The following is a 16,600-nucleotide window of genomic DNA, read 5'->3' as shown; positions in this document are numbered from 1 at the left end:
AGATCAGTATCTGGTTGACGTGGCCCAAATTGGTTATATGCCGATTGACTCTAAGAGGGTGAGTTGGCCAAGGTTACAGTCGGGTGATCAAATGAGGGGAGATCAGGTCGTGAATCGACCTGGGCAGTGCTCGGGTTTATAGTCGACCTCACATGCATAGTAGCCCTTATAGTCCGAGATACCAATCGGCCTACGGCCGAGTCAGCGATACCAATCGGCCTGCGGCCGAGACAGTCCACTTGCCTTCCAGCCTTGAGCCTATAAGGCGAAAAGGCTTAAGGTGTAGTCTTTATAGTCGATGATACCAATCGGCCTACGGCCAAGTCGGTGATACCAATCGGCCTACGGCCGAGACGATCCACTTGTCTTCCAGCCTTGAGCCTATAAGGCGAAAAGGCTTAAGGTGTAGTCTTTGGGGCGTCTGTCGCTTCGATTCTTGATCCCTCGAGACTTGACAAGAGATGTCCTTTCGTTTTAGCAATCATCTATTTACCGATCAGAATGACGTGACATTAACTTAGTAAAGGATGAAAGATTTTCTAAGTTAAACCTTTAAGTTTTGACAATCAAATCGCCCCAATTCCGATTTAAAGAAAGAGATAATACCGAGCGCACTTGATCCATGAGAAAAATTCTAAGTTATGAAACTTGAGGATTTTTTGAAGACCATTTAGTCGCCTAAACACCGAGCTCGAATGGCCAGTGGGAAGAATTCTAAGTTACAAGCTTAATTGTTTTCGAAAACCGTTGTTTAGTTGCCCAAATACCGAGAGCACACGACAAATAGAAAAAATTCTAAGTTAAAAATGGGGATTTTTAAACCAAAGATAATCATTTAATTTCCGATTGCAATGACCAATGACCCCAAAATATATTGTAACATTTGAGGTTTTCAAACAAAAAGTGATCACCACAATTCCGGGTTACGCAATGAAAATCTTCCAAGTTTTAAAACGTATTTTTCCCAAATACAATTGGCCATATGCCGATTTTTAAACAAAATTTTTCTAAGTTTAAAAACTAAGTTTTCCATAGACAATCGGTCAAACACCGAGTTCTGTACTCAAAATTGTATTAGTTTTCCAAGTAAACTCGGCCAAATGCCGAGTCCCGTACTTGCAGTCGCTCGAATCCCGATTCCGTTTTGGTGAGAAAATTCATCTTTGATTGCTAGGACTCCGACTCAAGGACGTAAATGCACTATTCCAAGTTAAAATCAATAACGTAGGAGGCGCCCAATTTCCAATTCATTTTGGTAATAAAAATTCTCCTTTGATCATCCAAATTCCGACTTAAACAAGATAAGGGAAAAATTCAAGCATAAAATCAATTAAATGAATTCGTCCAAAATCCGACTGAATTAAGCAACAAGTTTCATATTTAGTCGCCAAAATACCGACTTGAAAGAGGTAAAGAAAATCATCTAAGTTTAAAAATCAATCATATGAGAGGGTCGTCCGATATCTGACTGTGTATGAGTAACCAAGTTCATATTTTGTCGTCAATATACCGATTGAAAGGGTTGAATGGGGACAAGCCGACCCTCCAGATTTATACCCACCAAGTCGGCATTTTACCGATCAATCGCGAGTTTTGTCTGTCTTCGAGTTATTTATACTTGCCCAGTCGGATTTTTACCGATCAATCACGAGTTTGGTCTTTGAGTTATTTACTCGCCCAGTCGAATTTTTACCGATCAATCACAAGTTTGGTCTTCAAGTTATTTATACTCGCCCAGTCGGATTTTTACCGATCAATAACGAGTTTGGTCTTCGAGTTATTTATACTCGCCCAGTCGGATTTTTACCGATCAATCACGAGTTTGGTCTTCGAGTTATTTATACTCGCCCATTCGGATTTTTACCGATCAATTACGAGTTTGGTCTTCGAGTTATTTATACTCGCCCAGTCGGATTTTTACCGATCAATCACGAGTTTGGTCTTCGAGTTATTTATACTCGCCCAGTCAGTATTTTGCCGACAATCACGAGTTTGGTCTTCGAGTTATTTATACTCGCCCAGTCGGACTTTTGACGACAATCACGAGTTTGGTCTTCGAGTTATTTATACTCGCCCAGTCGGACTTTTGCCGACAATCACGAGTTTGGTGCCTTTAAATAACACACCTGTCGATCATGGAAAGATAAAAGAGATGGTATTTAATAAAGTTGGAATTATTGGTTAGTGGTGCCTCGTTAAAAACCTTATAGGCAAAAAACCTTTTCACATTTTTATATGGAATAAAAATCTCTTGGGACGACCCCAGCTTCTCGGCTTTCAGCTGCCCTTTTGTTGATTTGTCCCTCCTCCGTCTTGATGTGACTCAGGGCGAAAGCTCTCACCTTTGACATCGTTTGACAATTCACTTTCTCCAGCGCGATGTCGAAAGCTCCAGACCTTAAGCCCTTCTGGAACGCGATGACTGCCATCCTTTCCTCCAAGGACGCTATCCTCAAGGCGACCTCATTAAACCTTTGCAGAAAGTCCTTCAACGACTCCTCCCGCTGCTGTTTGAGATCGAACAAGTACGATGTGATCGGTGGCTTCTTCTTGTTAGCGGCGAACTGTGTCATGAAGAGCCGACTAAAGACATCAAAGTCGGTGATTGATCGGTCAGGGAGACCACTAAACCAATCCAGTGCTATTTTTTTGAGTGTACCCATGAATAGTTTGTAGTGGACTTCCATACTTCCTCCACAAATCAACATTTGAGCGCGGAAATTCGTCAAGTGCTGACTGGGATCCTGAGTTTCATCAAAAGGTTCGACTTAAGGAATCCAATGATCCCTCGGGATGGTCTCGGCCTCTATGGCCTCCGAAAAAGGTTAAAAATCCATGGGGACTTCCATCATGACATCTTCCTCCACCGTCCTGGCGTTGGCCGTTATCATAGCTTGCATCTCGTCCGCCCGCCTCCTAATCTCCTCGTTTTCTCGTTGAATAGCCTCCTCTCTCTCTCTGGATCGCGCATTCTCCTCCCTCAAACCGTTGATCAATGCCATCATCTCCTCCATGGTAGGGTGTTGTGAGTCGCTGTTGGATGTGCCGCCTCTCGCCATGGTAAAGTGCGGGTTCTCCTGTGTTACTTGGGGCGTAGGAAAAGTTTCACCGTAGCCCCACGGTGGGCGCCAAAATGTTCCGGCCAAAGGGTGGACTAGGGTTTTTTCCTAGATCGTGCCTTAGAGCCAGAGCATTCAAAAATGTAATCTGCCCTCTCAACTCTAGGGTTTTTGGGTTTTATAGTTTCTTGTTCACGGGCCTTATGGGCCCCGAGAATGTAGGGATCTCTTTAGCCGTTCCAATATGGAAATACTTGGTGAGTGAAGGTTGGACCTCTCCATTGCCGAGTGTCCAATCGGATAATGACTGAGTAGGCCTTTATGGGTGAGTGAGATCAGTATCTGGTTGACGTGGCCCAAATTGGTTATATGCCGATTGACTCTAAGAGGGTGAGTCGACCAAGGTTACAATCGGGTGATCAAATGAGGGGAGATCAGGTCGTGAATCGACCTGGGCAGTGCACAGGTTTATAGTCGACCTCACATGCATAGTAACCCTTATAGTCTGAGATACCAATCGGCCTACAGCCGAGTTGGCGATACCAATCGGCCTACGGCCGAGTCGGCGATACCAATCGGTCTGCGGCCGAGTCGGTGATCTCATTTGGTTTATTTTACTTAATTTTTTGTCCCTTCAAGCATCGGTCGATAGCCCTTGTGTTCAGTTCCGCGCGCCCTCTAGCTAGGGCAGCACCATGTCCATGATGCAACTTCTTATTCCCTTCTACAATGCTTTAATTTGCAACTCAAAAATCCCATCAGAGAAAGTAACTAGCTAACGGAGCTTCGCATGCTAGAAAAAAAATGGAAAAAAATAACAACTCAAGGGGCTAAACAAATATCCATGCAACCTGGAATGGCCAAAATTGCAATAAAAAATTTTAGGAATCAAAAGCGTACAATTTTATAACTATAAGGACCAAGAGTCTATATATTAATACACAAACTTGGTACCCCTCCATGTATGGATATAATAATTTTTATTATATTTATTTTATAATATTATATAATAAAACCAAAACGTGCCACTAAAATCAAAGGATACATCTTAGATTCAACTAACTGCCGTATCGGTTACCCTTGGACACCAAGGCACTTGATGCTCAGTACAGAAGGTCGTCAACGGATGGGATTGCAGGTTCAAGCTGGCCACATTAGTAGGCCCTAGATTGGATTAGAGGTTGATCTCAAGTCATCTAGTCGTGCTAAGGGTTAACTTTGAACAATCAAATTGACTTAGTCGACCTTAAATCATCGGAGGATACAATATTTAATTGAAATTTTTTATGACTTATTGTCTTATTTTATTAAAAAAAATACAAAAAATAATGAAATTAATATTTTTGAAACGATTTTTGTGTAATTTTTTAGTAGAACTTATAAATATCTCACTCAACTTCTTCGGACTTTTCTACTCATTCCTCTTTCTTTTCTTTTTTTCTGCTGTTACTTTTCTTTCTTCCATAGTTCCATCGCACATGAGTCCTTCTCTTTTCATTAAATGCAGAATACATTGGTACAATAGTTGGTCATTTATTTCTTTTTTAATCTACGCGCCTTCTCTACAACTAAGTGAGAGGCCTAATAAAGGACCCATAAAGACTTACCTCTGCCATATAATCTTTGATGAAAACAGGTCCAGGAATTAAGCCACACGTTGGTCGCTTTAGATACCAGACAAATCACCAAGTACTAACTCAATATCAATTGAAAAGGAAGTATTATATAATTTTTAAATATCTTTCAAAAATAGACTTAATTTATATATTAAGAATTTTAAATTTAATGATTGGATTATTGAAATTTAATGTAAATATGAGTTATTAGGTAGAACAAATTTATTAAAATTTATTTTTGGAATAAATATATTGTTCATATTTGTACGGATGATATCAAATGATATTGATATAACTTTCTATATATATATATAAGAAGGGATCAAATGACATAGATATAACTTTTACTAACTATTATACCGTTTTATAACTTTATATTAAATGTGAATTTTTTTTCTTATTATTATATTGCAAATATCTTACAAATCATATATACAAAATTTTATATTAATTCAAGATGATTTGATACCTCATTCATATAAATTAAAATTAACATAATATATTATATATTTCAAAACATTCAAAAATATAAAGTTATTAAGTAGCCTTGTAAAAAAATATAAAGTTATTAAGTGATGTAATGATTGATAAAAGTTACATCGATGTCATTTGATTTCCTACACACATATATGAAAAGGAATCTACTTTTTCCAAGAGTAAGTCTTTGTAAACTTACTTTACTCAATAATTCACGTTCTACATCAAATTTCATTAATCCAATCGTTAAATTAAAAGTTCTTAATACATAAATAAAGTTAATAAATTTTTAAAAATTTTGAAAACTATTTGATATTTCATTTCTTTAATTCAAATTGACGAAATAAAACATTTTATTTGTTAATTTGAATTAATTAAATGGAGTATCAAATAGTTTCAAAAAAAATTTTAAGTTTTGATAAATTTTCCTCACCCAATAACTTATATATATTCTACATTAAATTTAAATGATTCAATCATTATGATACTTAAGTATTAGTTAAAATATTTATACGTACTACCAATCAATAAAAAATATCACAAATACGACTTTTAAAATAATTGTTTTAAAATTTAATAATTATACCTTAAATGACAATTAATTCTTGATAATGCAATATTTAAAAACTTAATTTTATCCTTTCAATGATCTTTCAAACTAAATTCATATTTTTTTATATATACAAACGGATTCTACAAAATTATTTTTTAATAAATTGTATTCTGAAATTAAAATTGATCACATATGTACTCCATAGGACCATAGGTACTATAGTTTTTCAGAATGGTTCTTTTTTTTTTGTAGCCGCCATTATGAATAATAAGTAGAGATACGATTTTAAAAGAAATTAAAAATTGGTGACGCTTGTGTGGTGCATATAAGTTTGAAGGAGTCTCGGACTCTTGGGATGCCAAACAAGTGGGTAACGAACTTCTGTTCTGACTTATCAACAAAGGTTCAACTAATGTTCGAATTTGTAAAAGTGTTCACAACTTCATATATGTATTTAGTGTCTCATTGTAAGAAAATCTACATATTCGAAAGAAAAAAAATCTTCTCACTCTAACCTGTTGCAAAATGGTATGAATTCAGATTTGAGTCAGTTTAGTTGCATAGACTTTTCATGAGAATGTACTTAATATATGTGACGTATTATACAGGTTTAAACTTTCCTTCACATTACTTAGGCCATGGATGAATATTCTATGCTCCTTCACCGAAATATGCGGTTGGAACTGAGTGTTGGAATTCAAATTCAAAATTATTAACTCCTAATAGTGATTGACGGGGCAAAAATCAAAGTCTTTGTTTTCGAAGATGTACCGTGCTTGCTATGCAAAACATATGAGGATCTTTCTGCATATAAATAGAGGTTAGCTGCATGAGTAAAAAATATAAGATCCAGTTTTAAGTTGAAGATTTAACGATATGTTTGTCAAAAATAGCACTGCAATGTCTGCCATATTGTTCTTTGTTGGAATATTATCTTCCATTACAGGTATATATATAGTTCTCTTCCTTTTTAAGTAATGCACATATTTTTTTTTTTCATAGCCTTCGCTTCTTATGTTAACATTTGAGTCACTTTATTGGATATATTTACATTATATTGGGATGTATATTAAACAATTGTGAGAAATTATTTCTCACAAGGATATTCCTGCCTTTACATTTATAACTTATAAAAAAATTGGAGTAGAAATTTTTTCATATATGATAATTATAATTTCTAATAATTACAAATTCCGATAATCATAATTTTTAGTGATAATTAAAATTTATTTAATTACTCATCAAAGTTTTTGAAAATATCGATATAAATTTCCTGAAAAATAAATATTTTTATGTTTAGTTACAATATTATTTTATTAACTATATAAATATTTTTTCTAGAATTATTTTTTACCAAAAAAAAATTTGAGTTTCTCCTTCCTTATAGTGTATAATCTTACCATAATATCTAATATAAAAAAATTATCATATTTAGCTTAAAATAACAAATCAATAATTTACATATGATTAACTATACATAAATTAAATCACAATAAATCAAAGTATAGAATATGGTTTTTATGATTTATCATAATAAGAAAATAAATTAAATTAATAATTAAAATTAAAATATAAGTAAACTAGAAAATAAATAAATATATATAGTGTTATTTTGCTTAAATAATTTATTAAATTTGGAAGCTAAAAATTGTAATAAAAAGTTAGTAATTAAGTTTTACAATTTATAAACTTTAAATAATTATAAAATATCATATCTTAAGAAAATTACATAATTATTATAATTTTTATTATTAGATTAACGAGAAAAGTGATTAAAAAACAAATAGTTCCTATCAACAATAAAATATTTTGTAATAAAAAAAATGCAATAAAGTAATTTATTAGAAATTTATACATGAAACATTGGATTTTTTTTCTTAGAAAGTAATATTATATTTTTAAAAGGGATAAAAATAATATGTCTAATAAATTATTTAACAATTTATATTTTAATTATTTAATAAAATTATTATATTTTCGTGTTTTTTATTCAAATGATAATGGATAAAAAAATATTACTTAATTTTTATATTTTAAAAAGATGCTGTAATATTTTTATATACATAAAATTTTCTCATTAACTAAAAAAAGTTGTGATATAAATTTATTTTTAATTATTTATAATTATTATTTCAGTATATATAATATATATAATTATTTATTTTATACGACAAAAGTTTATAATAAATATATATTTTTGAATATATAATTTATCTTACAATTAATAATCATAATAAATAAATATTTTTAAAATATAAAATATATTTAAAATTTATAATAAATAATTTATATTATGAAAAAATATTAACTATTGATAATTTTTTAAAAATTTAATTTAGAAATGACGAAGAAAAATGATATATTAAGATAGATAAAAAATAAAGAAAAGTCTCTAAAAACTTTATCGTCGAATAAATGTCTTTAAAAGCAGTAATAGTATTTAAAAGTACTTGAACATAAAATAATTATTTTAGAGTTTTTTTAATTAAAATTAATTTTAATTTTAAAATAAAGATTAAAAAGTTAAATCGAAAATTTATGAGTGGGTGAGAAAATCCTTAAAAAACTCTCGTTAAAAATCGAGTTATTTATACATACAAAAATTTATTAATATATTCATTTTTACTTTCACGCGATGAAGCTGCTCTCAATTAAATGGTCATACACGTATTTAACTTTATAATATATTTTATCCTTTGTAAAATTAATGTCTTTATTGTTAGAAAATCCACTCAATATATAGAATTACTTGCATGCCTAAGGATTTCAAATGGAACGCATGCACACTAGGGTGAGTCGTATGTCTTGGTTCTATATAGAGTTAAATTATAATATAAAATTAAAATATATCATTATGCTAATTTTAAAAAAGGAAATAAAAATAAAACAATTTGATAAAATATGTAAATTGAATAATATTTTAAAGATTACAAACTCTTAAAATAATTGATCCTCTCCATTTATTTTGATATTTGAATTGCTTTGACAGTGTTTATATATCCCAACATAATTACTTAAATATTTATAAATTTGATGTAGTTGCACAATCGATCGGAGTTTGCTATGGTGTAATTGGTGGAAATCTACCATCAAGGCAAGAAGTTGTGGATTTATATAAAACGAATGGCATAGGTAGAATGCGTATATACTACCCAGATGAAGAAGCACTACAGGCCCTTAAAGGTTCAAACATTGAGTTGATCATGGACGTGGCTAAGGAAACCCTCCAATCTCTAGCAGACTCCAATGTCGCCAAAGATTGGGTCAATAAGTATGTGATACCTTATTCACAAGATGTCAAATTCAAGTACATCGCTGTTGGAAATGAGATTCACCCCAATGACAATGAGGCCCAGTACATACTAAGTGCCATGACCAACGTTCAAAACGCAATTTCATCAGCCAATTTACAAGGTCAAATCAAGGTGTCAACAGCAATAAAGTTCGATTTGATTATGAACTCGTATCCACCCAATGATGGTGCTTTCACTGACGAGGCAAAGTCATACATAACACCAATTATCAACTTCCTAGTGAGCAATGGGGCCCCACTTCTTGCCAACGTGTACCCGTATTTTGCTTACGCTGGTGACCAAAGCATTCCACTTGCCTATGCTCTTTTTACTCAACAAGGAAACAACGATGTTGGGTACCAAAACCTTTTTGATGCTATGTTGGATGCAGTATATGCTGCTCTTGAGAAACTTGGTGCCTCCAATTTGCAAGTAGTTGTTTCTGAGAGTGGGTGGCCATCAGAAGGAGGGAATGGGGCCACTACTGATAATGCAGCCACTTATTATGGTAATTTGATTAGCCATGCCTCTAGTGGGAGTGGAACTCCAAAGAGACCTGGTGGACCTATAGAGACTTACTTGTTTGCTATGTTTGACGAAAATCAAAAGACTGGTGAAGATTCTGAGCGTCATTTTGGTCTCTTCACTCCTGATAAATCACCCAAATACCAACTCACTTTCAATTAATTCAATTCAAACTTATGCTATTTCAATTAAATAAGTGTGCGTGCTGCTGCTGCTTCTGCTTCTGCCCACCCATCAAAAACTTATATTACAATAATTATGGAACATCTTACGTTTTATTTTGTAATATTTTCACCTTGTTTCAATAAATACAAACCAACTTTCTATTACATTAATTATTTACTCTCGGATTGATGCCTTATTTACTCATTTTATAATATGGTTTAAGTTATGCAAATATGACTTTTCCATTCATGGCTTACGTACGGTGGTGATGTATAGACATGTTTCTTGTGCCTAATTTAGTTCATCCCCAGATGAGTGAGAAAGAAAGAGTGTAAAGAGAAGAGAAAAAATAAATTTGATCGAGTCATTGATTAAAAGCAAAAAAAAAAAAAAAAATCTAATCGTGTAAATATTAATATAATTCCGATGGAGGAGACATGTTATTAAGCTCTCCCACTATAACCCCTACTCTTACATATTTTTATTTCTTTATATCAAAATGTATATTTTTTTGGTTGAAGGTAAGTTTAAACTGATAATTATTTACTTACAATTCGTCGTTTCTTGTTCAAACTTTCAAAGCCATCGCAGACTCAGCCCTGTTATAATTGTAGTATGGAAACTGGATCAATGAAGGAATGAATAACTTCCAAAGGGAACGACACATTATCGAATGTTTTTTTGTAGAGTGATTGACGGAGCCAAAAAGTCTTTATTGTCATGTACTAATCCTAGTCTTGCTGACTCTTTACTATGGATGTGCATGGTTCAGTTTTTTTTTTTTTTATTTTATTTTAAATCATATTGAATTATATTATACTATTTTGATGAACTAAATTAATTTATGAATCATTTGAATCAAATTAATAAATTAGTTTAAAACTAAATATTTTTATACACAGATTTATAATAGATTTCATAACCAAATCAATTTTAAATTGATTTTAAGAACCGAATCAATTTTAAACTATTTATAATCAGATTTAAACAAAGTCACTGGTCTGCACTCTAGATTTTGAGTATGAATTAAATCTAGACTATGTTACTTGATTTGAGTTTAAATCACAAAATTTAGTATAAATTGGATTTTCTTTTTGTTTGAAACTTATTTTATGAGGCTTGAATTGATTTTTATTTTATTTTATCACAATTGTTATAACCCCTAATCGATTCAACTCAAACCCATTGGCTTAAATGTTAGGACTTGTACAAATGAAATTTGAGTTTTTCTTCAATCCTATAATTTATGTTTAGCAAGAAAAAAGCTCATGTAAAATTAAACTTGCTTGTATTGTATTTTTAATCTCTTTATTTATTTTAAAATTTAATTTAATCTTATTATTTTAAAAAGGTTCGAGTCAATTATTTAATTTTTAAAGAATATTTAATGTTGTCCTTTCATCTAAATTGACACTAATAACATTGGTTAAATTAGATGAAAAGATAATATTAAACATGTTTTGTAAATTGAAGGATCAAATTAAACATTTAAAAAATAATGAAACCAAATTGGATATTTTAAAAATAGTAAAATCAAATCAAATAAAAATATATTTAACATTTTTTGTCCAAATAAATTTGAATTTTCTTTTACATACTTAATATGATCATGAATGATAACAAATTGAGTATTTTAAATTAAAAAAATTCACAAAATGAAGAAGTTGTCTAATAAAATAAGTTATTAAATAGGTAAAAAAAAATTTAAATTTATCTAGACAAAACAAATGTTAGATAAATTTTATTCAATTTAATCTCTCTATTTTTAAAATGTTCAATGTGATTTTACTATTTTTAAATAATTTAATTTGGTCATAATTTTCAAAAGATATTTAATATTACACTTTTGTCCAATTTCATTAACACTATTAGTACTAATTTATATGAAAGGATAACATTAAACATTTTTTTTAAAAAAAATTAAAGTATCAAATTGAATCATTAAAAGATCGTAAGACCAAATTAAATTTTGAAAAATAAATAAAAAAGATTTAAAAATAATAATTTAACCATTAAACTTTTATTGAATTTTAACCTCGTTTTAGAAGTTTAAAATTATTTTGAGCTTTTGAACTTGAACTCGTGAATAGCCCAACCAAATATCCCTAATTTTTATAATTTATAATTTTATATTCCTAATATTTGATTTAACATTTTTTCTTCTTTTTCACACCTCCTTTTCTCATCTTTTCAATTTTTACATGCACATCTTTATCTTTCCTTCACCTCCACCTATTTTAGTAGGTAGTTTTAATTATTTCAATTTTACATTACTTTCTTCCCCTCTCATCATTTAATTTTCTCACTATTATATTATCTCTTTCCTCTTTTAGTTTTTACATGTACCAAAACGTATAACTATTTTTCCAGTATCGAAAGTGTCAAACCAAATGTACATTTTTTATTTAAATACTTTCCCCATTTATACATCTAAAAAATACAATTTCAAATAATTTCAACATTTTAGAAAGTACTTTTTTGAAATAGTAAAATTAGTGTCACTAAAAGCATTTTTTGAAATTGGATTATACTTCTGGAAAGTGCATTCTTAAATTATGTAAAACAAATACTTTCGAAAAGGACTTTCTAGAACATTAATTTTACTATTATAGAATGTACTTTTCGAAAGTGTATTATTTTACATAATTTTTGAAAGGTTTTTGCAGAATAATAAATTTAACATTCCGAAAAATACTTTCCATAAGTGTGTTATTTTCCATACTTCTAAATAGTACTTTATGAACACTAAATTTATTATTCTATAAAGTACTTTTTAGAAATATATAAAAAAAATACACTCTGAATAATGGTTTTTTGAAACACTATCAGAAAGTACTTCAGAATAGTAAAATTAATGTTCCAAAAATGTCCTTTTTATAAAACTAAATTTAATGTTAAGATTTTTTTGGAGAAGTTAAAGGAGAGGAAGGGATAGAAGAAAAAAAAAGTGTATCTAGTTCGACAGAAACTATCGAGAAAGTCGCACATTTCTAAAATGTTGTCACATATCAGTTCTACGGTCTTAGTGCATGTGAAAAAAGTGGAGGTAAAAGGAAAAGAGAGTAATGCAAAAATTGAGAACTAAAATTACATATTAAAATAAGTGAAAATTTGGAAAAAAGAAAAAAAAATGTTTGTGAAAAATAAAAAGAAAACAATAAATTAAAAATTCAAGGTGTAAAATTTAAAAATAAGAAATATAAATATTTTAGAAATTATATAATAATAATAAATAAATAAAAAAAGATGTATACATAATGAGCCAATAATAAATTCATAAAATTTTAATAAAAATAAATAAATTCATAAAATCCGGCCCAACCCAATTCTATTTCACCTAGTTGGATTCAATGCACGCTCCATTCGAGAAGTGGGAGCGTCGAAATTGAATGTAATCCTTGAGGCCTGGTGGGCCTATAGAAACTTTTATGTTTGCCTTATTTGATGAAAATCACAAGCGCCTGGTGCAAAAATAGAAAAACATCCTGGTCTCTTCAATCACGATATATGGGATTCAAATAACCTGTTTCCTCCTTGTATTTCATTTGGTATCTCATCAATTAAAAAAATAAAATTAAAACGCTATTTAAAATATTTACTTATATTTTTATTTTTTAATATTATTTTATTTATCCTTATTTTATCTCTAAATTAAGAGAAGAAAACAAGAAATAGTAATGATTATATTTAAAATAATTAAATTACTCTAATTTGAAATTTCATCAAAAAAGATGTTTACTCTTTTTCAGTGAGATTTTAAGCTTCAATTTATCTATTTTTTGTTCACTCAAATCAAGTTGCATCCCAGTAATTTCTTTTATCTTTTCATATCTATCCACAAATATATCACTCCACAATTATGACAAGTAATATACATGTTTATAAACAAAAACTCAGGACACAGATGAAAAGAATGACTAACCAAATTTTATCAAGATAGACAAAAACATGAAACAATACATTTTATATAAATAACTGACAATTTTTTTTTTTTTTGTTAATTGATTCGAGTTCCTTAAATTATTCTTGACACTTCTATCACAGAGATGAACAATAACTTGAAATTAAGTCAAAGAAGATTTTAATGAAATTGATACATTTAAAAAAAAAAAAGATATTCCTTCATATGTGATAAAAAAAATAAATACAAATAAAATAATGTAAAAAGTGATGAAAATATAAGTATATTTTAAATAACATTAAATTTTTTTTATCGGTGGAACGTCAATTAAGACATAATGAGAAAACTGCAAATTTGAATCCGTCAGACACCACCGAGATCTAATTAATTAAAAACTCCTAAATCTTATTTACTTCGAATCAGTTTGCTGAGTCTATTAAAAGCTTATTTCTGGAAATTAAAAATATGGAAGAACAAATTAATTAGTTTTGTAATATTTCCACTTTGAAGTCAATACAAACCAGTTTTCAAAATCTGGGACAAAAATATCTATGATAATATCTCTTATTAAAATTATATTTATATCAATACATAATAAAAGAGTAATAATTATTAAAAATATATCTTAAAAGTTTCACCTAATATACCTAAATAAAATATATGTGCCGAAACTTAAGTTTAATTTCCGTTACTTTGCTTATAATATTTTTTATTGATAAAAAAAAGTTTAATTATATTTTTAGTCTCTTAGATTTGAGATATATATTTTAGTTTCTCACATTTAAAGTAATTTTTTTTTCAAATTAAAAATTTATCTTTCTAGTCTTCATAACTAAAAACGTTTTTTCACACAGATTTCGCTAATAAAAACATGGCTCTCGCTTAATTGTATATTTATTAATGATCAATCTATTGGTGTGGCTCAAGTTTGACTGCAATTTTAAGTACTCCATACTAATCATCTGATTATGTTTTTATGTCAAGGGAGAACTGTCCCTCTTTTCTTGAAACAGAAAATACAAGTGACATTGAAAAACAATACTAAAAAACTTGGATTTATTCATAATCATAGTTTTGATTAGATATATCCGAAACTAATAGGCCTAATAATTTGAAAGTTACTTTGATTCCCTTAATTTCTCAGCTAACATTGCATTGTATTCCTCTCTCAGGCTGTTGTATTTCTTGCTTAGGGTATTGAAACCTCCCATTTGCTCCTCTGTCAACTCTTTCTTTTTCTTTTCCAACCGATGCTTTGTCAATTCAATCTGCTTCTTCAGCTCTTGAATTTTCATATTTTTCTCTTCATGCTCTTTCTGTAACACTTCCAGCTCTGACGCTGTCCTTCCTAATTAATTTTCCAATAGAATCACACATTTTCATTTCACCACACACTGCCATACCATGTCATGCTAAAATGATACTAACTTACTACATTTTAATGTATAGTTTTCTGAAAGAGAATTTATATTTGTATTGTAAAATTCGTCTAATTTTTTAAAATGGTATTGTGCCAATCACAAAACTTGCTTTCTATTTTTTGGTTCACACATGAAGATTTATCTTAAACAAATGCTACAGGTAATGACAAACAAATGTCACCACAAGAAACCATTCACTGCAAAAGGTGATACAATTTGTCAAAACTATGCCTGTGAATATGCCTTGGTTAGCTATTTAACTTTTCGAGTGTTTCTCTTTTACTTCATATACATAATACATATCATGTGAAAGATTTTTAATCTTCTCGCCTTTAAGAAAACATATTCAAGAGAGTAAAAACATTGTAGTAGATTATTTGTTTGTGTGTATGTGTCAATATATATATATATATAGAAACTTATAAAAAATCAAAAGAAATGAATACCTGTAGCTGTACTATTCCATCTACCACCTTCCATGGCTTCCCTGCTGCATATTAGAACATCAATTTCATTGTATATATGTTGCATTATTCTATCTAGAATAAGGGTGGGCTAATAGTGACCAAGAATAACAGTTAACATAAAGTGTTTAAACTGAAACCCAGTGACTCTGCCTCCAAGTCATCCATAATCAAAGACTAATATGCTAAACATGACAAACTTCGAAGTTTGTATAGTGTATAAATAAATGATGTGTCAAATGTAGACTGAGACGTGTGTATCTCCCTTAGACTTTTCTCAACTTTCTCTTCCACGTGGAGACAAACCAACCCAGAATTGTTTTTCAAGAGATCACAAGGAAACAATGAAGAACAAGGGAGCAAATTAATCACAGTAAAGGAACAAAGATAAAACATGAAACTGCACCGGTGAGAGTTCTGTTCTGTCTTAAAATTGATCCATCAATTGCATGCATAAAGGCTCTAATTCATTTCGTTTTCTTTCCAGAAAAAGAAGAGACTTTCGAGATTTTGGACAAACATTTGCACCAGTGAGAGTTCTGTCTTAAAATTGATCCATCAATTACATGCATAAGGGGTCTAATTCATTTCATCTTCTTTCCAAAATAGAAGAAAAGACTTTCGAGACTTTGGACAAGCATTTTTCTCTCTATGATGAGGATAGAAACCGGAAATTAAACCATGAAAATGGATGAAGCAGTAAAATGAATCTCACCAAGAAGCAGATAAATAAACCAGGTTTACCTTTATGCACTTAGGCTTCCAAGGACTTCACTTTATCTTCAGTTCACACACTAAAATGAGTCTTTTTTTCTCTGTGGCCCCTTCACTTGAATCTGCTTGTGACTCATGGTTTTTGCAACTATATATAATTACAAAATACAAAGCAATGACGGTACCCTTGCCCCTTTAACTCTTGTCTTGAACTGCTGACTCGCCAACTTTAAACACACTTTCATTTATTTCTATGAAACAAAACAAGGTGTGATGGCCATTTGGCTGGTGTAAGCTTACACATTCTTTAAAAGGGCCTTTTGAATGATAGGTGTGGATGGTGGAGGCACATGACTTGCAGGTATCTAGCCAGCAATGTCACTATTCTGGATGGCCATCATTTGGACCATCT

At 30.4% G+C, this 16,600-nt stretch overlaps 1 protein-coding gene and 1 long non-coding RNA gene across 2 annotated transcripts; one reads left to right on the top strand and one right to left on the bottom strand.

Moving 5' to 3' along the window:
- The first annotated feature begins 6,499 nt into the window (after positions 1–6,499).
- On the top strand, positions 6,500–9,858 carry LOC109799014 (glucan endo-1,3-beta-glucosidase). Its single transcript, XM_020359488.3, has 2 exons — positions 6,500–6,651; positions 8,745–9,858. The coding sequence occupies exons 1-2, from the start codon at positions 6,582–6,584 to the stop codon at positions 9,683–9,685; spliced, it is 1,011 nt and encodes a 336-aa protein (XP_020215077.1). The 5' UTR covers positions 6,500–6,581; the 3' UTR covers positions 9,686–9,858.
- A 4,759-nt stretch (positions 9,859–14,617) lies between these two features.
- On the bottom strand, positions 14,618–16,212 carry LOC109799025 (uncharacterized). Its single transcript, XR_002239828.3, has 2 exons — positions 15,457–16,212; positions 14,618–14,937 (listed from the first exon to the last, which is right to left on the bottom strand). It is a non-coding gene; the product is annotated as an uncharacterized LOC109799025 (long non-coding RNA).
- Between the last annotated feature and the right edge of the window lie 388 nt (positions 16,213–16,600).

Source organism: Cajanus cajan, chromosome 8 (assembly GCF_000230855.2).
Source record: "Cajanus cajan strain Asha chromosome 8, NIPB_CcT2T_4, whole genome shotgun sequence".
In the NCBI taxonomy this organism is placed as follows: domain Eukaryota; kingdom Viridiplantae; phylum Streptophyta; class Magnoliopsida; order Fabales; family Fabaceae; genus Cajanus; species Cajanus cajan.
The sequence above is the reverse complement of the archived record's forward strand: the minus strand, read 5'-3'. Positions and strand labels throughout refer to the sequence as shown.

Coding starts and splice junctions, on each gene's coding strand:
- LOC109799014 (XM_020359488.3), top strand. CDS start 6,582: ATGTTTGTCAAAAATAGCACTGCAATGTCTGCCATATTGTTCTTTGTT. Junction 6,652..8,744: donor AATATTATCTTCCATTACAG/GTATATATATAG, acceptor AATTTGATGTAG/TTGCACAATCGATCGGAGTT.